The sequence below is a fragment of the Hemiscyllium ocellatum genome, chromosome 13, assembly GCF_020745735.1.
Source record: "Hemiscyllium ocellatum isolate sHemOce1 chromosome 13, sHemOce1.pat.X.cur, whole genome shotgun sequence".
Taxonomy (NCBI): Eukaryota; Metazoa; Chordata; class Chondrichthyes; order Orectolobiformes; family Hemiscylliidae; genus Hemiscyllium; species Hemiscyllium ocellatum.
In genome coordinates this window covers 23078832-23104912 of record NC_083413.1, presented here as the reverse complement: position 1 = coordinate 23104912, position 26081 = coordinate 23078832, and the positions used below count along the sequence as shown (strand labels likewise).

At 42.6% G+C, this 26081-nt stretch overlaps 1 protein-coding gene across 1 annotated transcript in view; it reads left to right on the top strand.

The window, feature by feature from the left end:
- fndc3ba (fibronectin type III domain containing 3Ba) overlaps nucleotides 1–26081 on the top strand; it is a 341227-nt gene that overhangs the window by 90032 nt on the left and 225114 nt on the right. Inside the window, exon 3 of the mRNA XM_060834618.1 lies at nucleotides 9317–9392. Coding sequence (XP_060690601.1) covers nucleotides 9317–9392 — 76 coding nt within the window. The remainder of the gene's footprint in view (nucleotides 1–9316; nucleotides 9393–26081) is intronic.

Here is a 26081-nt window from a genome sequence, read left to right as displayed (position 1 = left end):
TTGGCATTAGATGATGAAGTTGGAATATTCGGGTTGCCACTTATCCTCCAGGATTGTGCTGCTGTTTCCTTGGGCAGAACTTGTAGTGTTAGGTGAAGGAGTAAATGTAGAGGAATGTGTCTGGGTGGGTTGCTGTTCGGAGGGTAGGTGTGGACTTGTTGGGCCGAAGGGCCTGTTTCCGCACTGTAAGTAATCTCATCCTAATCTAAACTGTGAGGAAATCTTGGAGAAAATAATCACCTGGGACCTTAAGTATTGGGGTTTCAACTTTGTACTCCAATTGAGAACATTCATTCATAATAGTGTCAGCGAGAATAACAAATACATTTATTTCCCACCTTTAAACATAGTGACATATTCGAAGTGCTTTATACTATAGAGACAGGGTTTAATCAATATGCAGATAGGCTTCTGATGTAACTGTGACCTCAGTAGTCGTGTGAGGAGACTCTGCTAGAAGGTTGGAAACTAAGGGATGGGATTCCTGCTGACAGATCTGATTGTATAGACTTTGTGAAGAATTTATTTTAAAGAAACACCTAGTGGTCAGACCTGAATCTGTCTGAAGAGCAGATGAATCCATAAACTACATGACAGTGTTATCAAATAAAATTTGACACCCAGATGCATGTGGAGATGTTAAAGCAGGTGACCAAAGGCTTTGAGAAAGTCAAGGGAGGGAAGATGGGGAATTATAGACTTAGCGACCCACACATCTGTTGTTGGAAATTCCTGTAGTCTATAATTAAGCTGAACACCTTGTGAATTCCTAGCTGATCAGAGAGAGAGAGAGAGAGAGACATGGTGAATCTGATTGAAATTAGACCTCGGAACAGAAGCAGCAATTCAGTATATTGAGTTTGCTGCACCATTCAATGAAATCATAGAACATAGAACAACGTAGCACAGAACAGGCCCTTTGGCCCTCAATGTTGTGCCGACATCAGATTATCGGATCATGGTTGATCTGATAATCCTCACCTCCCCTTTCTTGTCTTTTCACTAAAATAATTCCACGGAGACCTGTATCCTGTCACCCAGTTTCCCTACATTTAAATACACAGAATACTTGACATTAATCTGATTTCCTCAGGGCTAGCTCTCAATATGAGCAGAACCTCTGATCCTCCTGTTTATATCTGTCAACCAGGGCTCCCTGTTTGGTCAGAACAATGGCCCCAGTCAGGGAACTCATATTCTATGAGTTCCACTTGGCTGACCTCATTAGAGTTCCTACATTCTCCATAGCCCTTAATTCCCTTACTGATTAAAAAAATCTGTTGATTTCAGCCTTGAATATATTTAATGACCCAGCCTCTATCACTGTCTGTGTATAAGAATTCCACAGATTCACTATTCTGTGAGAGAAGAAATTACTCTTTCCTAGCTGATGACTATTTACTCTGAGATGTTGCCCTATGGTCCTTAACTTTCCCAGAACAGGAAACGACCCTTCTGCACTTCACCTGAGAAGCCCCTAGAAGTCTTGTTTCAATAAGGTCCCCCTCATTCATGCTGAACCCCGAAGAGTACAAGCCCAGTGAATTCAACTTCACCTCATAAGAAACTCCCTCCATAGGTGGAATCAACCTAATGAACCTTTTCTTGACTCTATTCAATGTCAGCATAAGAAATAATAGATAAAAGGATGAAGTCTGTTCACAGTATATCAGGTGTAGCCTTCTAGAGAACAATAGAGTGTCAAGGTTATTATTGATATGCATTTCCAGAAAGCATTTGATGAGGTCTCCAAGAGACTGTTCTTTACAATTGCAGTTAATGGAACTGACAGTAAATTATTGGCCTAGAGGGGAAATTAATTGAGTGGCAAGGGACAGAGAGTCAGCATAATAGGCAGATACTGTAATGGCAGGATGTTTTTCATGATGTCCCACAGGATCTGTGTTGGGGCCTCACAGTGTTCATCAACTACATTGGTGGTGTACATTGAAATTTAGTGATGATGAAAATTTAGGTGGCATGGTACTGTAGTGAAGGTGGAAATATAAAAGTACAGAGGAATATTAATAGATTAAATCAACAGACGAAACTGTGGCAAATAAGGTAATAAAACTGGACCAAATAAAATGTAGAGGAGAATAAATGATTAAAAGCTCAAAATAGTGCAGATCCAAAGAACATTGAGGTAGCTAAGTTAGTATCAACACATTGAAGGGGAAGCAGAATAAACTGATGAAGGAGAAAAGGATAGAAGACTATGCTGATGGCATGAGATGAAGAGGGCTGCTTGAAGCCCCAGGTGGAGTAGGATGGAGCAAATGGCCTGTTTCTCTGCTGTAAATCCCGTGGCCAAAATCAGAAATCTTCACTCCATCTGACAAAGGAGCATCACTCCGAATGCTTGTGATTTCAAATAGACCTGTTGCACTATAACCTAATGTCATGTGACTTCTGACTTTGCTCCCCCCCCCTCCAGTGCAACATCGGAACCTCCACATCATGTAAACCCTGTGGAATTTGATGTGAAGTGTCCTTCTCCTGTATACTTTCTTCTTCTTTGCAGAGACATCGCACTCACAACTTCAATAACAACAACAAAAATTTCCATTTCCTTTGACTTGGTAAACAATGTTCCAAAGATGCCTCACAGAGGCACTTCAGAAAAAAGAAATGCAACTTAAGGAAACATTAGCACAAATGCTTGGTCAAAGAGTTAGGTTTTAAGGACCATCTTAAAAGAGGAAAGATTAGTTGGGAGGGAAAGAGATGCGGAGAAAGTGTTCAAGAGCTTGTGGCTGTGGCAACTGAAGGCAGGGCCAGTGATGGATGGATTCAAATCAGAGATGCTCAAGTGGCTAGAATTGGAGGAATGTACTGACCTCGGAGGGTTATGGGGGGGGGGGGGGGAGTGGAGGAAGTTTCAGCAATAACGCAAAAGGTGATGATGGAGATTTAAAATTGAAATTTTAAATTTGAAGCCAAGCTAAGTCAGCAAACACAAAGTTGATGGTAGGTGAATGGCACTTTCTTTGAACTGGGACGTGAGCGGTGAGCCAGAGAGTTCCATTTCATGGTGAGGAGAGGATATGAGAGGCCCATCAGGAATGTGTTGGTATAATCGTCTCGAGATATTAAAGGTGTGCATGTTTCCGACAGTGACTACAATAAACAGTTCTTAATTGGCTGTCAAGCCCCATGAGAATATTGTGCATGTGAAACTGTGACGTTAATGAGTTTTTCTGAGTTTTTGATGAATGTTTAAGCAACAGATCTGTCAATACAGGTGAGTGGTCGTTGTGACTTTATGGAAGGAGATGATGGCGTAATAGGATTGTCGGTCGTCTAATAATTCAAGAAGCCAGTTAGTGTTCTGGGGACATGGGTTTGAATTGTACCAACACATTCTAGAATTGAAAATTTAACAATGACTGTGAAACCACTGTCAATTATCATAAAAATCCATCTGGTTTATTAATCTCCTTTAGGGAAGGAAATCAGCCATCCTTACCTAATCTGGCCAATATGTGACTCCAGACTTTCAGCAATATAGTTGACTCTCAACTGACTTGAAATGGCCTAACGAGCCATTGCATCCAAAAGTAACTAGGGATTGGCAATAAACACACACCCAGCCAATGCTGCCGGCATCCCATGAGTGAATAAAATGGTTAAAACTTAAAGTGTTGGTGACAGGACTGTTTTATTGCAGGTCCTCACCTCATTATCAAATCTGATTGAATGATTCTCAGCTTGCTGTCTGATTGATGGATGGAGTTGGTGGCTGAGGAGTGAAGCTGGTGGTGGGAACCAGAAAGACTTACCTTAGACCTCTTGGTATTTAATTGACAGAAATCCCTGCTCATCCAGGGCTGACAACTTATAGAGCACGGAGGCTTGTAGAAAGATGGTGGGATGGAGCCTGAAGTTGGCAGTGTATGCTGACATAAATGCACACTGTTTCTGGATGATATTGTTGAGGGCAGCATGCCAATCGAGTTGTGCGGAATGTCACTTAGAGGGAACATTAGGGGACACCGAGGGAACCAGGAGGGAGTGAGATGAGAAACCAACTCGCTGACTATGATCAGATGGATACAAATGGCATTGAAACCCCTCCGCTCGACAAGTGAACTGAAGTTACCTCTCCATAAATAATGAGCAGACAGCAGCTGGCTGTTGCCCTGGCAACCAAACGTTATTAGACATTTGGCATTGTCAGCCTTTGCAGAATGGACATTTAGCTCGTTGACTTTACATGTGGGAGAAAGTTTACTCGAAGTAGAATGTTCAATTAAGTCTTTTTCTGCAATGTATGAGGGTTAAATTGCTCTGGTCCCACTCACGGATTGTCTGCGCTGCTGATTAACATCTTCCGAGACCCGAGAGTTATTGCCAGCGAGATATCGAGACTAGGGGTGGCATCCCAAACAAACCCCATTTGACTTTCCCACCAGCATTCAGACTCTCTTATAACTTTGCTCAACTTCAAAATGTTCCAAAGCACTTTGAAATGAATGAAGCACTCGTGTTTTGAAGCTCACTCCCTATTATGATCCACTACTTTTAACATCCTGTCTGTTATATTTGCAACTGTTTGTATTATATCTATATTTGGGGGTGAGGGGCAATGGTTTAGGTGTAATGTCACTGCATTAAACAGTCCATATCCCCAGGCTAATGTTCTGGGGATTGGTGAGTTGGAATGGGCGGATGGTGAAATTTGAATTCAATTAAAATTGGAATTAAAAACTAGCCTTGTGGTGACCTTGTAATAACTGTTGTTGTTTGTCATAAGAACCCATTTGTTTTGCTAATTTCCTTTAAGGAAGGAAGTCAGCCATCCTTACGTATATGACCCTTGACACACTCAAAGTGGTTGACTCTTAATTACCTTCTGGATAATTAGGAGCAATAAACATTGATCTAGCCAGAGATACCCACATCCCATTATGTATTTAAAAGTCTTATATATATAATCACTTTGCATTCTTTCACTGAACTCACACCCCTGTGATGAGAGGTTGCTGTGCACAAATTGGCTGGTGTATTTTCCCCTGTTCAACCATTCCTCGAAAGAAAGCCCCTTCATCTCAGGAATCATTCCAGACTAACTTCTGCAATGCAAGTTCATCCCTCCTTAGGTAAGGAGGTCAAAGCTGTGCACGCTACTCCAAGTATGATCACACTAAAGCACCATGTATTAGTAGCTTGAGTTCCCTAGTTATATCCCCATTCTTTTGCATTAAATGCCAATAATCCATTTTCTTTTCTGATCATTTGCTGTACCCGTATGCTATCATTTTGTAATTCATGGACCAAGTCACCCAGATCCCTCTATGTTAGTGTTCTAGAATCTCTCGCATTTTAAATTAAATACTACTTTTCTATTCTTCGTGACAATCTAACATTTTCACTTATTACAAACCCTTTGCTAACATTTTGACCATTCACTTAACCTTATATATATTCCCCATCACAACTGGCTTTCCTACTGATGTGTGTATTGTCAGCTAATTTGGCTACAATGTAGTTATTGCTTTCTTTGGCCTCAAAAATCATGCTTTTACTCAACATGTAGACTGTTAACCCAACCAACAGCTCCCATACTTGCATTAGTCATCAGCCTTAAATTTTCACCCAACAAATGGATGTTTTACTTGCCAATACCTTACAGCTGCAATTAAGGGATCAAGCAGACGATATGAGGTATGGTCTGAAGGTGTGCAGGGCTTTGCATCAGATGTCAATGGGATTTCAAAATGCTAACCACCCACACACTTGTTTTTGTAGGGAATTTTGTAGGGAAAAAGCTGCAAGGTCAACCTACGCACCGACATCTCCAGTATACTGTAAATAATTGAGGCCCCAGCTCTGATTCCTGCAACATTCCATTAGTTATGATTAGTCAAGCTGAAAATTATCTGTACATCTCGTCTCTCTGTTTTCTGTTTGTGATCCAATCTTCGATCCATTGTTCATATATTAACCCAACACCATGAAGTCTTACCTTGATCCTGGTCCATATTTAATAGTCAACAACAATCTAAAAACAAATTCTCTGATCATTATTGCATTTCTATTTGTGGGAACTTGCCATTCATAAAATAACTTCCATTTTGTCTACATCATTGGCTGTAGAGCACCTTGAGTTGTTCTGATGTCACAAAAGATACAGTAATAAAACAAATTGTTTATTTCTCATCCAAACCTTGAAGGTGAAGGTGGAAATATTTTCTTCCAAATGAATGAATGCCCACTTAGAGAAGATCATAAAGAAGAAATATGGGAGATTGTTTCATGTTTACATGGATATAAAAGCCTCTTGAAATGAAAGCTATCTTGACTCTGCCTTTAATTTTTATCGTACCTTTCATCATCTCAGAATATCCCAAATTAGTTTGGCTTATGGTAACTGGAATGAGAGCCAGGTAGATCTCATTGACCGTGAGATTGGGGTTGTTAGCCTGGGCCAATCAGTGGGCCCTAGCTGACAGGTACAAGCAAGAGATTCTCCATGTGTGAATAAAGGAAGACTTGGTGAAGGGATACCGGCCTCTGTGGAGTTATTAAAAAAAATGAAAAAGACAAAAAAGAAAAAAATAAACAAGAGATTAACCAACTGCTTCTCATAAGAGACTGGAACGGAAGTCATACCCTTAATCTGTAAAGGCTCCCCGGCATAGGTTCTCAGTCCAGCTAAGGTATTGCACCAAAGAAAATAAAAAAAACAGGATTGTCGAACAAAATAAACAAGAAATTTAGAGTGCCTCCTTTTTCTAGGGACAGGCACTGAGCTGGCTCATCAGAGCCCATGTACTCTGCACATGGAAATAAAGGGTGACTTGTTGAGGGAATGCTGGCCTCTGAGCAGTTATTTCAGGAATGGGAGAGGATCTTACTGTTGGCCAGTCTTTCTTGCTGCTAGATTAGAGGATCTTGTTACATATTGGCTGTCAGGTGTTCTTAAGCTTAAAGGAGCTACCTGGTAAGCCATGAATTTAGCCTCAGGTTTGAGATCCCATTCCTAAGTACTGTCCTGCTCAGTAGGCGAAAGGGTGATTTGCCACATTTGGAGACAATGATAACTTTCACTACCTATGACCACTTGCATCGAGAGGAGACTTCCAAGATATGGAAAACAGCTATGAGATTACAACCAGACCATCTATTTGGTTATGTTATTTGTGGGGCAAGAGTTGGCTTTTGACACCATGGAAACCTCCTCTGTCTGTTTTCCTCACTCTGATGTCTGTCATGATGCAGCCATTTGAACAAAGTAATTTGACAGCCTGTACCTCAGAGTGATAATGTTGAAGTTGAGTGACTGGTTGGATTCAGATATGCGTAAAGTTGGTGGGCCTGCAAGTTTATCTCATGGTGTGTATGATCAATTTCAATTAAAATCACAACAAATGTTATTGTTTGCTTCTTTTGCATGTTGATTGCAGTGGTCCAGTTACTAATCTTGAGTTCAGTAACAGCATGGAGTTTCTAAAATAGCTGAGTTGTGTTTTTTTTCTTGTTGTTTACTGATAAACATCAGGGCACCGACCACACATCAGCAATTGGTTAATGAAAAAATGCATAGGCTCATTCATGAAGCATTTGCAAAATGGGTGGTAGTGTCACCCAGTTGGAGAACTTGCGTGATTGCAGTTGGAAGCTTCCACAGAACAAGCCAAGTCTGAATCACACAATGCATTGGAACAGCACCCCCTCCAGTTTTTATGCAGACACAGTATCCACACCTACTCAAAGTGTACCACAACAAGCTGGTGTTGACCACGAAACCATTGGATTGTAATAAAAAAAACCCAGCTGATTTATTATTGTCCTTTCTGTGAGAAAACCAGCCATCCTTACCCTGCTCTGAGCTGCAATGTGATGGTAGTCTCCCACCAACTGCTCTCTGGCTTGTGCTGTCATGTCAATCAGACATAGCGAACACTGTGTGGACTGCAGCATAGAGTCATAGAGTCAGAGATGTACCGCATGGAAACAGACCCTTCAGTCCAACCTGTCCATGCCGACCAGCTATCCCAAGCAATCTAGTCCCACCTGCCAGCACCTGGCCCATATCCCTCCAAACCCTTCCTATTCATATACCCATCCAGATGCCATTTAAATGTTGCAATTGCACTAGCCTCCCCCACTTCCTCTGGCAGCTCATTCCATACACGTATCACCCTCTGCGTGAAAAAGTTGCCCCTTGGGTCTCTTTTATATCTTTCCCCTCTTACGTTAAACCTATTCCCTCTAGTTCTGGACTCCCCAACCCCAGGGAAAAGATTTTGTCTATTTATCCTATTCATACCCCTCATAATTTTGTAAATCTCTATAAGGTCACCCCTCAGCCTCCGGCGCTCCAGGGAAAACAGCCCCAGCCTATCCAACCTCTCCCTATAGCTCAAATTCTCTGACCCTGGTAACATCCTTGTAAATTTTTTCTGAACCTTTTCAGGTTTCACAACATCTTTCCAGTAGGAAGGAAACCAGAATTGCATGCAATATTCCAACAGTGGCCTAACCAATGTCATGTACAGCTGCAACATGACTTCCCAACTCCCGTACTCAACACTCTGACCAATAAAGGAAAGCATACCAAACGCCTTCTTCACAATCCTATCTACCTGCAACTCCACTTTCAAGGAGCCATGAACTTGTACTCTAAGGTCTCTTTGTTCAGCAACACTCCCTAGGACCTTACCATTATGTGTATAAGTCCTGCTAAGATTTGCTTTCCCAAAATGCAGCACCTCACATTTATCTAAATTAAACTCCATCTGCCACTTCTCAGCCCATTGGCCCACCTGATCAAGTACTCGTAATCTGAAATAACCCTCTTCACTGACCACTACACCTCCAATTTTGGTGTCATCAGCCAACTTACTAACTGTACCTCTTACGCTCATATCAGTTCAAAAAAGATGGCTCATCGTTACCTTCCCAAGGGAAACTGAGAATGCATGATAAATGCTGTCTTTGCATGCAGCCACAAGTCCCAAAGAATGAGTAACAGTTTCCACCATCACAATGTGTCTTGAGAAATCTGGATCGTAGTGCTTCCATTGCCCCTGTGGCATCCTGACATGTGATTACTGGATAGTGATTCGAGGGAGGAGTCCTCAGCAGTTTCCTCCTCTCTCAATGGGCTGTAGAGGGGGTCAGGCAAGGCAAATGCCAAGTACTGAGTCCCACTGTGAAGGCACAGAGCTCCGTAGACTGAACTCCAGTAGCTCTGCAGTCTTCGATTCTATTGTTTCAGTTTCAAGCATTCAGTCATAGCCTTTTGAGATATGAAGAGATTTTCTTCTTGTGCTTGGTGTTGCAGCTAACTCTTGTGTCTTTGTTGCAGGTTATTTTAGTTCAGGTTAATCCGGGAGAAACCTTCACCATAAGAGCAGAAGATGGATCTCTGCAGTGTATCCAAGGTAGGACAATAACCTGTGCAGGGGCAGGACTGTTGGGTGTGTTAGACAGATTGTATATTCATGTTGTACACTGCCCATCCATCCAAACAGCGACCTCTGTAACACTATTTAAAACAAGTATTTGATTTGGTTGGATTATTACAGATTTGATATTGGGGTACTCGCTTGTGATGAAGAGCAGGAATCCTGGCTGATGTTATTCCTTAACTCCAGGTTGTTCTGTAATCTCTTTGCAGACTGTCCTGCTTTATATCTGCAAAATCAGGCTCACACTCTGTCATGGATAGACAATGCCATGTGGGGATCAGCTGATATTGTAATATCTGGAACATTATGAAAGCTGAATTCTAGTTTGGCTGGAATGAATGAGTGATATTAATTATATTATGCTTTGTAACAATTCACCAAGAAGCTAAATATAGCAAATCAGTGACACATCTTCCCAATGCCAGAGCATGCAAACACTGAGCCATTCAAAGTTATTTTGCCAATGAATAAACAACACATTTGAATCACCCCAAACTTCTCCGAAAGTGTTAGATCTTAATTTTTGTGGCTTTGACAAATTTACAGCCTTTAATTATTATGTTTGTGATTATGGAAACCCAATCCAGCTTCACGGTGATGGTTAGAGTGAGTCACAGTCATAACAGATCTTTTTAAGTATGTTCTATTTTGAGTGATTTTAGTCAGGTGGCAAGCTGTTGCATGGATCATAGCTGGTCAGCTGTACTGATGGGGCCATCCTTTGTGACTGAACATATCTCAAATTTCCTATGTTCCAGCTGAAAGTCCCTTTCTGGCATTGTGCTAGAACAACAATCTGCCCTGCCTTTACATTACTAACTGAAAGGGAGGAGGTCATTCAGCCCTTCCTGCAAGACAATCATATCAAGACTATGCACGGTCCCTCAACTGTACTTACCTGTCTTAAATGACATCGGTTAGGCCACTGTTGGAATATTGCGTGCAGTTCTGGTCTCCTTCCTATCGGAAAGATGTTGTGAAACTCGAAAGGGTTCAGAAAAGATTTATAAGGATGTTGCCAGGGTTGGAGGATTTGAGCTACAGGGAGAGGCAGAACAAGCTGGGGCTGTTTTCTGTGGAGTGTCGGAGGCTGAGGGGTGACCTTAAAGAGGTTTACAAAATTATGAGGGGCATGGATAGGGTAAATAGGCAAAGTCTTTTCCCTGGGGTCAGGGAGTCCAGAACTAGAGGGAATAGGTTTAGGGTGAGAGGGAAAAGATATAAAAGAGACCCAAGGGGCAACTTTTTCACGCAGAGGGTGGTATGGGTATGGAATGAGCTGCCAGAGGAAGTGGTGGAGGCTGGTACAATTGCAACATTTAAAAAATATCTGGATGGGTATATGAATAGGAAGGGTTTGGAGGGATATGGGCCGGATGCTGGCAGTTGGGACTAGATAGGGCTGGGATACCTGGTAGGCATGGACGGATTGGACCGAAGGGTTTGTTTCCATGCTGTACATCTCTATGACTCTATAACTCCACATCCTTCCATGCCCTTGGCCAACGAAGACCTCAGACTTGAAAGTTCCAATTGACTCCCAATATCTGTCGACAGAGAGAGTTCCAGGTTTCCATTACCTTTGGTCTGAAAAGATGCAATATAATTTCCTTCCTAAACCTGAAGCTTATTTTTCTCCCCTTGTCTGAGACTCTGCTGACTAAAGAACACACCTTTGATTTTTTATTGTCACATGTACCTCGATACAATGCAAAGTTTTGTTTTGCGTGCAGTACAGGCAGATCATAACATTCAAAGATCATAGGGCGATCGAGCAGGGCAAGGGGTACAAAGTAACAACTGCAAAGAAGATGCACAAAAAGCAAGATCAACATTAGATTTGAAATTTGACAGTTCCATTCAGAAGTCTAATAACAGCAGGGAAGAAGATGTTGTTGAATCTGGCGGTACGTGTGTTTAAGCTTTTGTATTTTCTGCCTGACAGATGAGCTTGGAAGAAATTATAACCGGGGTGTGAGGGGTCTTTGATATTGACAGCCTTTCCGAGGCAGGGAGAAGTGTAGCTGGATCAATGGATGGATAGTTGGCTTGCATGATGGACTGTGCTATCCTCACAACTCTCAGCCGTTTCTGTGTCTTGATTGTTCCTCAGGCTTAGAAAAAAATGATTGTGACCTCTAATGTGGTGAAAAGAAATTTGGCCTTCATCCAGACATATCAGCACTGGGGTCAGAAAAGGACACAAAGATTCCAACTTTCAGTTTGGTTAATGGAAGGTCAAAACGCAAGGCTGGATAGCTAAATCTGTCTTGCCATCCAGTCAAGAGCTTGCATCTCCCCAACTTCCCCAACTCCGACTGAGTTGCTGTAGCAAGAAAACATTTCACAGACATGTTATCCAGGATGAAGGTCAGTAACATAGAGGATCCAAATGTTTTTTCCATCACACAACTGACCAGGAGTCTCTCCCCTCTTAGTGCCTACCATTAGTGTGTGATGCAAGTATTTGCATGTTGATACTTGACCTGTTTGGCTATCCTATACTGCATCTTTCTTGGCCCTCAAGTCCTGGTGTGTGCATCATATCTCGAACGTATGATCCAGAGGCTAGGACACTGAACCATAAGGCCTCCCAGATAACTATTCAAACCCAGGACCACAAAATAAAGGGGAACTTTTCCCACTGGCGAGTGGTCTGTAATCAGTAGACACAGTTTCAGTTTCATTAAGAGCTCTGGCAAAGGGACGAGGAGGGAGATGAATTTTGTTAATCAACACAGCAGATGTGATTCAGGAAACACAGGCTGACAAAGCCGTAGAAATGGACTGAGTGATAAATTTCCAAAGGGAAATTGGAAAAATACTTGAAAAAGCAAAATGGAAATTGTGGAGCAAGAGAGTGCAACTTATTGGTTAGCTCTTGCAAAGAGCTGGCCCAGGGATGTTGGATTGAATGGCCTCTTTCTGTGCAGTGTCATTTTGAAAATGCTAAATTAATCAAAGGATGTCTGAAATAAAAACAGAAAATGCTGGAGAAACTCAGCAGGTATGGCAACATCTGTGGAGAGAGAAACAGATCTGATGTTTTGAGTCTTCAGAACCAGAGTCATATAAAACTTGAAATGTTAATTCTCTCTCTCTCGACACATGCCGTCAGATGTACTAAATTTCTTTAGCACATCCTCCCTGATTTCTTCAGATTTTCAGTATCCGCCGTATTTTGCTTTTATTTGAAAGGGTATCTGATCTGCTGCTTGCATTCAGTTGCTGCTACTGTTTGTTTGGGGATTGGTGTAGCTCAGTTGGCTGGATGGTTGATTTGCAAAGCAGTGTGATGTCAACAGAATAGGTTCACTTCCCATCACTGGGTTCAGGTTAGCATGATGGAATCTTCTTCTTAATCTCATCCATTGTCTGAGGTATGGTGACCCTCAGGTTAAATCACGACCAGTTGTTTCTCTCCAGTGAGAGAGAGCAGCCCTGTGATTTGTAAGACCATGGTGACCTGACTGTTTAGTAATTGGTGTTTAGTTTCTCCTATATATCCTGACTGCTTGAAAAATTCTGAGCCTGTCTGAGTAACTGTTAAGAATCCTTATCTAAAAGCTTCCTACTAATGTGCAGCTGTCATTTGTCTCCAGACCTCTTTACTTTATTAAGGAGGTGGTCCATTGCACGATAACAACAATTGCATTTCTACAGCACCTTTAACAGTGTAAATCATCCAAAGGTGCATCACCATACAAAAAACAGGAACAGGTGACCGAAGGATAGTTCAAAATGGGAAGCTTTTGAAGAGATTTGTAAAGCAGGAGTGAGACAGTGAGGTTTAACGCTGGAATTCCAGAGATTAGGCCCCAGGCAGCTGAGGTCATGACCTCTGATGGTAGAGCAATTCAGAATGAGGATTTTCAGACAAACAACACAATTGGAGGCGTGCAGGGATCTCAGAGTGTTGTGGGGCTATAGGAGATTACCAAAATAAGGAGCAGCAAGACCATGCAGGGATAACTGAACTGATTGAAGTGTTGTCATTTAAGGAGCAGTTCAGATCAGCAAGCGCAGAATGTGAATGTGACTTGATGAGAGCTAGGCTAGGGGAAGGAGGATTCTGAATGAGTCGAATTCTGTCAGAACGACGGGGGTGGGGGGGTCAGCCAGTATCTCATTGGTCAGTTGGCATTGTTTCCACAGCACATAGGTCAAACGAGATGGGGGAGGAGATGGGCGGTAGTCAAATTAGGGGGACGAATGAATCTTTGGGAAGTGCTTTTTTGGAACACTGTACCTCCGAAGACTGACTGCTATTGGAGAAGGGACAGAAGGAAGCAGCTGAGATGGAATGTCAGGTATGAGGATCAGTTTAAGGATATTGGTTTGTTAAAGAAACGTGTGTGAAAGGAGGCTGAGGGGTGAACTTATAGAGGTATATAAAATCATGAAGGCATAAATAGGGTGAATAGCCAAGGTCTTTTCCCCAGGGTGGGGGAGTCCAAAACTAGAGGGCATAGGTTTACGTTGAGAGGGGAAAGATTTTAAAGGAACCTGAGGGGCAACATTTTCACGCAGAAGATGTTTTGTGTATGGAACAAGCTGCCAGAGGAAGTGATGGAGGCTGATCCAATTATAACATTAAGAGACATTCAGACAGGTACATGGATAGGAAAGATTTAGAGAGATATGGGCCTTTTGAACCGGGACTAGTTCAGTTTAGAAAACTTGGTCAGCATTCACAAGTTGGACGAAAGGGCCTGTTTCCATGCTGTATGACTCTAAGTCAAGTATTAGTAAGGATCTGAGAGGTAGTAAAATCTTGGTTGAGGTGTACAGGTGGAGGTTCCCTCTCACGAGAATGTTTGGAGTGTAGAATACGTGAATCAATCCTTACCCTTATCCCCTTGAACCTAGCCCTCCCTCCCCCAGGGTAACCATTATCATCATGAACAATCCCTGACATAAACTATTAGAACTGTTTGAAAAGGCAGCTGTGCCATCCAGTCACCATTCGACTGGCACATGTTCAGGTCAGACTCTGGGAATCTGACTCACTGAGGTTGCTAAATCAGGATCCCTTATCCCAGTGACAGACTCCCAGGCTCTGGTCTCCCAGCCTGCCGCCAGGATAAGGAAACTGGGCTTTGTAGTCTGAAATTCTCCGAACCCAAAATAAAACCACCACTCTATAGAAACAGCTTGTGATAGGACAGTGAATGTATTTGAACTGGTCGTACAAATATTGTTGAGACACGGGCTTTTTTAAAATTCATTAATGCGATGAGAGCTTCTCTAGTTAAGCCAGCATTTATTGCCCTTCCCTAATTGCCCAGAGGGTGGTTAAAAGGCACCCACATTGCTGTGGGTCTGGAATCACTTATAGGCCAGACCAGGTTAGGATGGCCATTTCCATTCCTGAACAACGTTAGTAAACCAGATAGATATTTTCCTTGACAATTGACAGTGGATTCAAGGACATCATTAGACCCTTCATTCCAGATTTTTCTTGAATTCAAATTCCACCATCTGCTATGGAGGGATTCAAACCCACGTCCCCAGAACATTACGTGGATCTTTGGATTAATAGTCCAGCGAAAATACCACAAGGCCATCACTTAGTTTGGATTAAGGTTGCCTTTTTCTCCCTTATTCCCTCATGGGATATGGACATTGATGGTTAGGCAAGCACTTATTGCCCAAACCTCATTATCCTTTTGACCAGGGTGTCTTCAAAGTCTGAACTGGTGTCAAGCAAAGCTGTGTGTTAGTCCCACGCTATTTATGATGTGCCTGGTCATTCCCCTGAGCAAAGATCACCTGTCCTGTGATTATTAAATACCACCTGAGTGGAAAACGCATTGATTCAGTCAACTGTGCTGAACCCGATTAAATGGACAGGAACTACTGTATGGGGATGATTTCAGAGTCATTGCCTATTTTGTATTTCTATACCGTTCATGTCAGTCACTCTAAATTCCACATCCTCACCCCTCCATGGGTAAGGACTTTGTCCTGAATTCCTGATTGAATTTATTAGCGACTGTCTGCTGTCTGATACAGGAAACATCTTCTAGCCAATCTGTTCCTTTCATCAACTTTAGCAGTCTCAGGAACAGAATCCCAGCCAATATTTAGCATCGCCTTCTCGTACTGTTGTGTGTGTGTGTGTGTGTGTGTGTGTGTGTGTAGTTTGCACATTCTCCCCGTGTCTGAGTGGGTTTCCTCCAGGTGCTGTGGTGTCCTCCCACAATGCGCAGGTTGGGTGAATTGGTCATGATGAATTGCCCATAGTGCATTAGTCAGGGATAAATATAGGGAAGGGGAATGGGTCTGGGTGGATTACTTTTCGGAGGGTCGGTGTAGACTTGTTGGGCCGAATGGCCTGTTTCCAAATTATAGGGAGTCTAATCTAAGTGCCACAGTGGGAGAGGATCAACCACTAGCGAGGAGTCTTAAGAAGAAGCTCTTTCTTAACAAGGGTTTGTTTTATTGCATGTTAACAATTAGATAAATGGTACATTAGCTGGTCAGGCTACTGGGGGAGGTGGATATCTCTTTCTACATCCAGAGCTGTTGTCCTCGTTTTCCTCCCCAAGGACTTCAGATTGGATGGAGGTTAATGCAGTGTTCAATATTAACCCTCTTAGTACTTGCTTCTCATCCAACAGCTTCCAGCTCCTGATGTCCACCCAGTGAATGATGCTCAAATGGGAACTGGACCGTCACCCTTCCTGATTTTTCTGCATGTTCTGACATTCCAGCCAACGGTCACTGGGTAGGGATTGTGAGGAGGAACAATGAGGAATGTCCAGATGAGTTGAATTACCAAGAGGGACAAATTCATCCGGCTGAGTTATACCTCAGGACGATGTCAGGAAGAGGGGCTGAAGGAGAAAGAGTTGTAGCAAATAAAATAGGCAGACTGTTGCCAAGTTCAGTCCGAACAATCTCATAAAGGTAGAGGTGATCCAGGTAGAATTGCTGACTGGACAATCTGGATCCTGTGCTGAGAACCTGGTTGCTAAGAATCTGCATTTTTTTGACCGGTTCCTCTCTAAATCCCCTGATATCACCTTGCTGCCTGATGGGTGCTGTTTTGAAATGATGAATGAGCAGAGACTTGTCTCCTGGGCCAAGGCATCGTGCTCTCTCTCTCTCTCTCTCTCTCGCAGACATATTCCCAATCTATTGGCACACATACAGACAATCCCTTAACATGGCAATGGTTTACTTACATCCCAAGGTCAGCATTACTGCAGAATCCAGTGCCAAACAGAAAGAATTCACAAAGAAGAGAACAGTGATTTTGCACTACCCTGTTCAATCTCAACCAGTCCCAAACTGCTTCATAATCAGTGAAGTACTTTATGCAGTATTGTCACAATTGTAATATAGAACATAGAACATTACAACACAGGGATGGCCCTTCAACCCACCATGTCTGTGTTGACCGTGATGCCATTCTAAACTGATCCCGTCTGCCTGCACATGGTCTGTATCCCTGTATTCCTTGCCTGTTCATATATCTAAGTGCCTCTGAAACATTGTTAAAATATCTACCTTTCCAGGCAAAGTGTTCCAGGGGCACCTGCCATCCTGTGGAAAAAAGCTTCCCTAACACACCTCCGTTAAACCTTTCCCCTCTTTCCTCAAACCGATGCCTGCTGATATTTGACATTATAGTGAGGATGGCACCCAATTTGTCCACAGCAAGGTCCCATAAGCAGCCAAGAGAAATGTCTGGGAATAGGGTACTGAGTTGGCTGATCATCCATGATCATATTCAATAGCAGAGCAGGCTTGAGGGAGTCAAATGGTGTCCTATAGCTCCTGTTCTCTATATGTTTCTCTGAGTTAACCACATCATTTTTATATTTAAATGTTGAGGGTTGAGGAATAAATATTTTCTAGGGCATCAAGAGAACTCTCCAGTTCCTCTGTAAAACACTGCCTTGACGCATATCCTGGGTTTAACATTTCACCTGAAAGATAGCTGCCCCATCACAAGTCCCACACCGAGAGATTTGCTGTCAATGAACATACTACCTGCATTACATTAGAGCTGGAAAATAAGTCAAGTGGTGGAATTTATGGACTCAGTAAATCAGTGCTTCTCAAACTTTGTTCCACTGTGACACTATTTCAAAGCTTGAAAATTGTCATGAGCCCTTGTGAGAGCACGGGCCTGGTAGAGTTGGAGGTAGAGCTGTTTTAACTCATTCAGATGTCAACTTCCCTAAACACTTCATACACTTCAAGTGCACAGTACTGTAGTGTGTACATTCTCAAAATGGACAGCAAGAACTCACCAAGGCTCCTCGGACGGCACCTCCCAAGCCCATGACTTCTACCATCTAAAAGGACAAGGACAGCAGTTACATGGCAACACCATCACCTGCAGGCTCCCCTCCAAGCCACTCGCCATTCAGACTTGCAAGTATATCATCGTTCCTTCATTGTCACTGGGTCAAAATCCTGGAACTCCCTCACCAATAGTATTGTGGGTCTACATACAGCACATGGTCTACAGCGGTTCAAGAGGTCAGCCCACCACCACCTTCTCAATGGTAACTAGGGACAGACAATAAATACTGACCTTGAACGTCCACATCCCTTGAAAAGAATACGATATGTTGGTTGAGTCTCCGAGTGGAATGCTGCACCATTGGAGATGGCATCTTACAGATGGGATGTTAAACCAAAGAGGTTTTAGCAATTTGATTTGATTCTGTGAGAGTAAATAAAGATAAACTGCTTCATGTGACAGAAGTACGTGTAACCAGAGGACATAGATTTAATGATTGGTGATAAGAACTAGAAGTGATGTAGTAATGTTTTTTCACATAGTGTGATGTGGTGAGGTGCATTCTACTTGACTGAGCAATGAGAGCAGTTTCAGTAATTGTATAAAGAGATTGGCCAAATAATTGAAGTGGGGACATTCACACGGCTGTGGCATAAGAGCAGGGGAGGGCTATCTCAAAGAAACGGACTTGATGGATTGAATGATTTCTTCCTGTCCACTAGTGACTCTAGATATAGTTAAGGACTGTGATGTTGGAATCCCTGTATTGTACAAAACAGAGGAACATGCAACTTCACACACAGTAAAGAGTAACTCCAAGCTTTTTTTTGGTTGTTGTCTAGCCGTCCTGGTATTGCAGTCTCCTGAGTTTTTCAGATTAGTTTGTAACCTTGAAATGTTTCCAACTATTTCCTTTCATAATCGAAGGTTTTTGCTTTGATGTTCAAGTTTTGATTTTTTTTTGGCGTGACTTGGGTTTGATGATCAGAAAGCTCCCTGCCTTTGACGTTAACTCATACTGCGCAACATCCTTCAGAGAGGGCTTGCACCTGATGAAAACATCCCCCTCCTCTTTCAGATGCACAGTCCCACTTCATCCCCAGCTTTCACCCTGTTCCGTGTAAGAAGTGTAAAGCAGGAAGAACTCACATTCTATCAGTGTACATCCTCAGTTAGAATCATTTTTATGAAGTGCAGTCACTGTTGTGAAACAGGGCAGTTAATCTGGGTACAGCAAGATCACACAACTGCCACCAGGTAATGACTGGATAATCTGTTTTCACTAACTTTGGTCAGAAGAACCAAAGTGGAACAGGTTAGCTGTTTTTGATTTGAAATAATTCAACTGATTTTTATGCTGGGCTGAGAGTGTAAATGGGCCTCAGCTGAGATTGCTTTTCCAGTTGGATTAGGTGAACCAGTTCGCATTGGTGCTGAAGTCTGTGAGATGGTTAGGGGTGGGGAGGTTTGGAGTGCGGCCCATAGCAGACAGGAGGAATATCGGTCAACATTCTGATTCCTGATTATTTTCCAGCAACTCTCGCCTAGCAGTGATCAGTGCACCATGGAGCTAGAGTAGGTATAAGTAGCTGGGTTTCATCTGAGTTTAGTAATCCATTATCCAGTCTTGGGCAGGACCTCACTTAACCATGGACTCAAAAATAATCAAATTACCATGTATTTACAGATGTTTTCTAATCAACCTGTTCAGAGATGTGATGACACATCTCTGGAGCAGATAGGTCTTGAACTTGGCTCCTCAGGCCCAGAAGATGGGACATTACCAGTGTACCACAGAACCCAGTGTGTATTGATAGATCTCCTTTAATGTTCCAAGGTGCTAATGAGACATCAAAGAACAGGAGGTATGAGAACAGATGACCAAAAGCTTGGGTGAAAGCCATGGGATTTAAAAAGTATCTTAATAGAGGATACTGAGTCGGAGAGGTGTGGAGAGAGAATTCCAGAGATTAGAATCCAGGGAACTGAAGGCACAGGTGCCAGTGGTCAAATGCTTAAAATCATGGATGCTCAATAGGCCAGAATTGAAGGGGTGCAGGGTTGTCATAGGCTTGGAGGGCTGGGGAAGGTTACAGCGCTGAAGGATAATGATTAATGAGAACAAGGGAATTTTAAAATCTGAGGATTGCTGAACTGGGCGCCAGTGCAGATCAGAGAGAGCATAAGTGGGTTTGGATGCAAGCAGCAGGATTTTGCCACAGCTGATATTTCTGGTTCACTCTCTTCCCCCATTTCCCTCGGATCCATTGGAAGGTGTGCTTGCTGTCGGGTGACAGATCTGGATGAGGTCTTGCTGTGTTGCAGTTCTCCTTCCCCACTTCCCACAGGGGAAAGCTCTGTCATCTGATGTTTGAGTTAACGATCACAGGAACAGTGTCAGACTGGCAAAAGAACTCCCTGAATTCAATGAAATATTTGATAGTGCACTGGAAAGCTCTAAAATGACTGGTATTAATCTTGCTGTAATTGTGCCATAATTGCAATCCTAAACAATGGTGAACATTTTCCACAATCTCCTTTTTAAAAAAAGTAACTTTTTGGCTGTCCTATTGGGTGTTTACCTCTGCATTTCTGGTGACAGACTTCCGTTTGGATGCCCTTCCTCAATCTTATTTCTAGCCACCCTGGTATATTTTTCATCTTGTTTCCTTTAATTTGTCTTGCCTTTATCTCTGCACTGTCTGACTGTCTTTCTCATTCTCTGTCTAATCTCTCTCTTTGTGATGTCTTTGTCTCTTTCTGTGTCTCTGTCTCTATCTCTCTCTCCGACACACTGTCTGTCTCTCTTCCCATTTGTCTCTCTCATTTTTCCTGTCTATGCACCTCTCTGATTCTCTTCCTCACTCTATTCTCCATTCCTTCTGTGTCCCCATCTATCTCTGTTTCTGGGATCTTCAGTCTCTCTCTCTTTGTTTGCTTCTATCTGTTACTCTTGTTTCTTGCTGTCTCTGTCTCTCTCTCTCAATTTGTGACAGTCTCTTGGGACGATCCTGAAATGGTTGGCCTAACATACGATGAATGGCTGAGGATGCTGGGATTGTATTCATTAGAGTCTAGAAGGTTGAGGGGAGATCTAGTAGAAACTTACAAGTTAATGCATGGCTTAGAAAGGGTGGACACTGGGAATTTGTTTCCTTCGGGTGGGGACCCGTGGGCACAGCCTTAGAATTAGAGGGGGTCAGTTTAAAATGGAAATGAGGAGACATTTCTTCAGCCAGAGAGTGGTGGGCCTGTGGAATTCACCGCCACGGAGCGCAGCGGAGGCTGGGACGCTAAATGTCTTCATGGCAGAGATTGATAAATTCTTAACCTCATAAGGAATTAAGAGATGTGGGGAGAGTGTGGGTAAGTGGCATTGAAATGCCCATCAGCCATGATTGAATGGCGGAGTGGACTTGATGGGCCAAATGACTTTACACTCACACCTATGTCTTATGTTATTCATGTCTCCTTTTCTCTGTCTCACCCTGCCTCCTATCTTTCATTTTTCCATTATCTCTCTGTCTCTCATTCTGTCTGACGAGCTGTTATGCTTTCAGTTAACCGGTTATACTAGGTGCTAAGAAGATAAATTCTGGGTTTACCCTGCTCTGGCAACTGGGTTCTAGAATGTCCTGAATTGTGGTACAGTCAATTAAACAATTTTGGAAATGTAATCACTGCTATAATGCAATTTGTACACAGCAAGCTCTCAGAAATTAAACAGCAATCTAGCAATGATCAGATGGCATTTTTAGTGATATTGGTTGGGGGGATAAATGATGACCCAGGATCTCAAGGACAACATACCAACTCCTCTTGAAAATTATTGGCATGGGATTTTCTTCACATCTGCCTATGACTGGACTACAGTTGAACATCTTGAAAGAATGATACCACTGCCGACAGTGTCAGTGTAGATAAATGATGGACTCAAGGCTCTGGAGCGGGATTTTGAAGTCAAAGCTTTCTGACTCAGAGGTGACCGTCACCCACTGAGAGGAAACAAGGAGTATGTGATTCGTGGTTGAAATCTCCTGTACTCAAAATTTCTGAACTTTGATGAGTTGTTTCTCAAGTGCTCTCAATAATTCACTAAAGGTTAGGCCTCATTTTCCTACTGCAGTGTAGTTTGGTTCTTCATTAATTTGTATAACAGCTGTGAAATATCAATTATAAATTCAACAGGAGTATAATGTGACAGCTCTGCTCACTGCAACAACAAAACCATTTAGACAGAGAGCTTCTGAAATCATTGTCTTACTAACATGAAGTTTATCTTTCACTGGCCCAGCACGCCACGAAGTGCTGTCCAACCATTGACATTCTTCAGCTGTTCATCTGATGTGGGAAACAGAGCTTGTTAATTTGTGCACAGCACCATCCCTCAAAGAGAAAGATGATACTCATCAGATTGGTTTCAGCTCAGGGACAATATTGAACAGAACATCAGGATAGCATTGTTCTGCTCAGCAAATAGTTAATAAGGGATGTTTTATGTTCACCTGAAAAAGCCGATTAGACTTTGGCTTGCCATCTTATATGAAAAGTTGACATCTTCGACAGTCTGGCACCCCCTCAGTACTGACCCCCTGTTAGTGAAACACTGCCTCACTACCAACCGTCCGACAGTGTAGCATTCCCTCAGTACCAGCCCTCTGACCGTGCAGCATTCCCTCAGTACTAACCCTCCGACAGTGCGGCATTCCCACAGTACTGACCCTCTGACAGTGTGTACCCGCTCATTACTGCACTGGCAGCATCTCCTGGAATTGAGCTCTGTGTTTTGTCTGAAACCAATGACTTTATAACTTAGAGGGAAGAGTAAGGCATAGATGGCACTGACTAGTGAGTAAAAATACCTAAATTAAAAGCAGGATTGGTCACTCGACCTTTTCGGCTCGTTGTCCTATTCAATATTGTTGTGGTAGATCTGACTGTGGGCTTAACTCCGCAATTCTGTCTGTCCCCTGGCTCCCTTTGTCTAGTTTGGAGGAAACAGTTGTTTATTCTGCCCCTCTGGTTAGACTGTGACTTTTCACAGCACATAGCAAGACCCAGATAAATCATATATTGATAAGAGACTATTTTTGGCTGCAGTATTTGGTGACTATGTTGGTAAACTTATCAACTTCTCGAAATTCATTCAGCAATTTCCCAGAAAACCCCTTTTGGTGCAGTCCTTGTACAAGTTACTATTTTGTGCTGAAGATTACAGTACTTAAAATCTCTATACGAATAAATGAGACGAAGACATCTGCTCACAGTATTTAAAACAAATCTTGCAATTTAGTGAAGCTGCTTTGAAGTGTGGTGTTGCCTGAAGCTTTATCCATAACACCCAGAATGCTCTAATTAACAATTTCAATGTAGTCAACCCAATTGGTTTATTTTGTTGGAAAATTAGTTTGGGAAAGCTGACGAATTCGTCGTTTGCCTTGCCTTTTGATATTTGCTTTGGAGACAAATTCCAGTTAATTTTACTGCCTTTTCAAAAACAAAAGCTGTTTTGCCTGTGGGAGAATGGATGGATTTCCATTCTTACTCATTTTCCATTGGATGCTTGTTTGTGTATAAGCAGCAAGTCCTGCCTCGCCTGAGCAATGTACGAGAGGAATAGTGTTTCCTGGAAATATGTCTGTGTAGGTGTTTCTTCTTATCTCAAACTGCACCGATTCAAGTCTCGAGGCCATTGCCAGCTGACACCATTCTGTCTGGCCCTGGGCTCATGGAAAATAAAGGGGCTTGCATTTCGATAGCACTTTTCACAATATCAGGAAGCCCCAAAGGGTCACAGACAATGTGGTTGTTTTGAATTGTCACAGGCATCAACATCTTTTTGTAACTTTAGATTTGAACGCACAGGTCATGAAGTAGGGATTATTTATTTCATTGCCATCATGTCATTTCAATTGCTTGAAGGGCAATTAACATTAAACAGAAATACACAGTATTTAAATGGAAGTAAGTTGGGGGTTTACATCTGATTGAGGCAATCCTTAGTCTGTTTGATCTTTTTCTCCATAAGGTCTCTTTCCCCCGGTTTCCTCCAGAGAGGGTCCATTCACTTTGTCTACCTGCCATGCAGGCTGCCCTCCCTCACTATCGCCACCTGATGCTGGAGGCCCTGGCACTTTTGCTTGAGGTGCCCTGTTCTGTGCTCACCCATACCACCATTACCTGCGGCTGGGGATCCTGTTACACTTCCAACGACATGTAGCAATCTTTTGGGGTGGGATAGAATTCCAAGGCTGCACTTTTCCTGATGACTGAAGAGTCAGAACTATGAGAAACTGGTTCCACCATGAGTGCTGAACATGAGTTGGTTAATAATTATCGCTGTGGGTCGTTGTTATCGGTGTATTCACTGTTGTAGATTTTTTTGTTTGTTCTGTCATGCAACATTGGCGGCTTTAGCAAGGCCAGCAAATGTTGCTCATTCTGTACTGACCTTGGCCAGAGTTTTCTTGCTGTGTGCCTGTATAGATGTTTCTTTGTGTCCATCTTTGATGAGCTGGGGAAGCTGTACCTATTCAAAACTCTTCAATGGCCATTTCGGTGGCAAGCAGATGACACTTGGTTCTGGAGTCACATTATAGGCCAAACCAGGTAATGGTAGTAGATTTCTATCCCTAAACCAGATTGAACCAGATGGTTTTTTGCAACAATTGATGATTTCTTTGCATGATTGACACCAGATTCAATAATTAATTTAAATTCCACCAGTTGCTGAGGTGGAAATTGAACCCATGCACACAAAACAATTGACTCAGCCTCTGGATTATTGTGGGATGATCATTGTTTAACCACCTCCCCTTGTAAGGAATACAGCTGCCAGTTGGTGTTGTGTGAGCAATCCTCCCACAAATTGGAATGTGATAAATGAGCTGTTTTAGTCATGTTGATTGATTATTTGGCAGGACACCAGGGAGAAACTTTAGATTCTCCTGAGAGGGAATGTGAACTGCAGTTTGGAAACTCATCCAGAAGGCAGTGCCTCCGACTGTGTTGCATCCCCTTCAGTACTGCCATCTTTGGGATTTTGTGTTGGAGGGCTCAGGATTTGAGCCCACAGCTCTCCAGCTTCCAAGTAGGGATTCTAGCAACTGAGTCACAGCTGGCAAACTTTAGTTGAGGTTAATTATTCCAAGCTTCTGAGTTACAAGAATCATAATCATTGCTCCGATGTAACCCTATTCTCACCTTTGACACATTGCTTGAGTTCTGATATTGCAGCTGTTTAATGAATAAGGAACTTTCAAGATCAGCTGCAGATGTGATACGAAGGTTGAGTGCGATGGATCCATTGATATGAATTGACAGATCAATATATGAATGGGACAACAGAAAATAACCTTACACATGAAAATGATCAGAGTTGTTCACCTCTTGCAGCCTCTGATCTCTTTCCTCCTCTGGTAAACTTCTACACAAATGATTTTAATAAAAAATGACAGAGATTCTGAGCTGGAGGCTTATAGCATGTTACACAAAAGCGGCTCGCTGTCCATGAACCCTTAACTCATGCAGCACACATTAAATCCTCAAAGGGTTCCCTCTTCGATCCAGAGCAAGGAAGTGTGCTAAACCTTAATAAAATACAGACTTGGCCCCAGCTTGAGTCTTATGTTCATTTCTGGGCACTGCACTTTGTGAGAGATAGCAAGGAGAGGGTGAGAAGGAGGTTGAGTAGACTGGGTTAGAAATGAAGAGTTTGTAGTGAGCTGCAGGCTATGTGGTGCAGGTAGAACCACAATGCTGCTGCAGCAGAGGAGTTTCAGGATTTTGACCAAGGAGCAGTAAAGGAATGAGATACTGACTCAAATCGGGATTGAAAGAAATATGGAGACCATAATAAGTAAGACCATAAAGACATAGGAGCGGAAATTAGGCCATTCAGCCCATCGAGTCTGCTCCGCCATTTAATCATGGTTGATAAGTTTCTCAGCCCCACCCTCCTGCATTCTCCCCGTAACCCTTGATCCCCTTGACAGCCAAGAACCTATCTAGATGGTGGTATTCCCAAGAAACTAGTGACCTTGTTCTAACAGCAACATGCAAGTTTGGGAGCATGTTAAAGATGGCTTTAACCCTGAATGATGAATGGGAAGGGGACACACGAGCAAGCAATTCCACTTGGACAGCACCAACGTCATGGGTAAGACAATCTAAGACAACTCAGAGGAGTATGATCAAGCGAAAGAAGGAAACAATGGTGCTGTACTGGGCTGGTAATTCAGATCCTCAGATTCAGGTTCGGGGTCATGAGTTCAAATCCCACTATAGAAGGTCATGACATTTCAATTCACTTACAAAAAACAAAGTCTGGAATGCAGACCTAGCCTCATGGCAATCTTGTCCATTGTTGTAATAACCTACTTGATTCACTGAGCTCTTTAGGG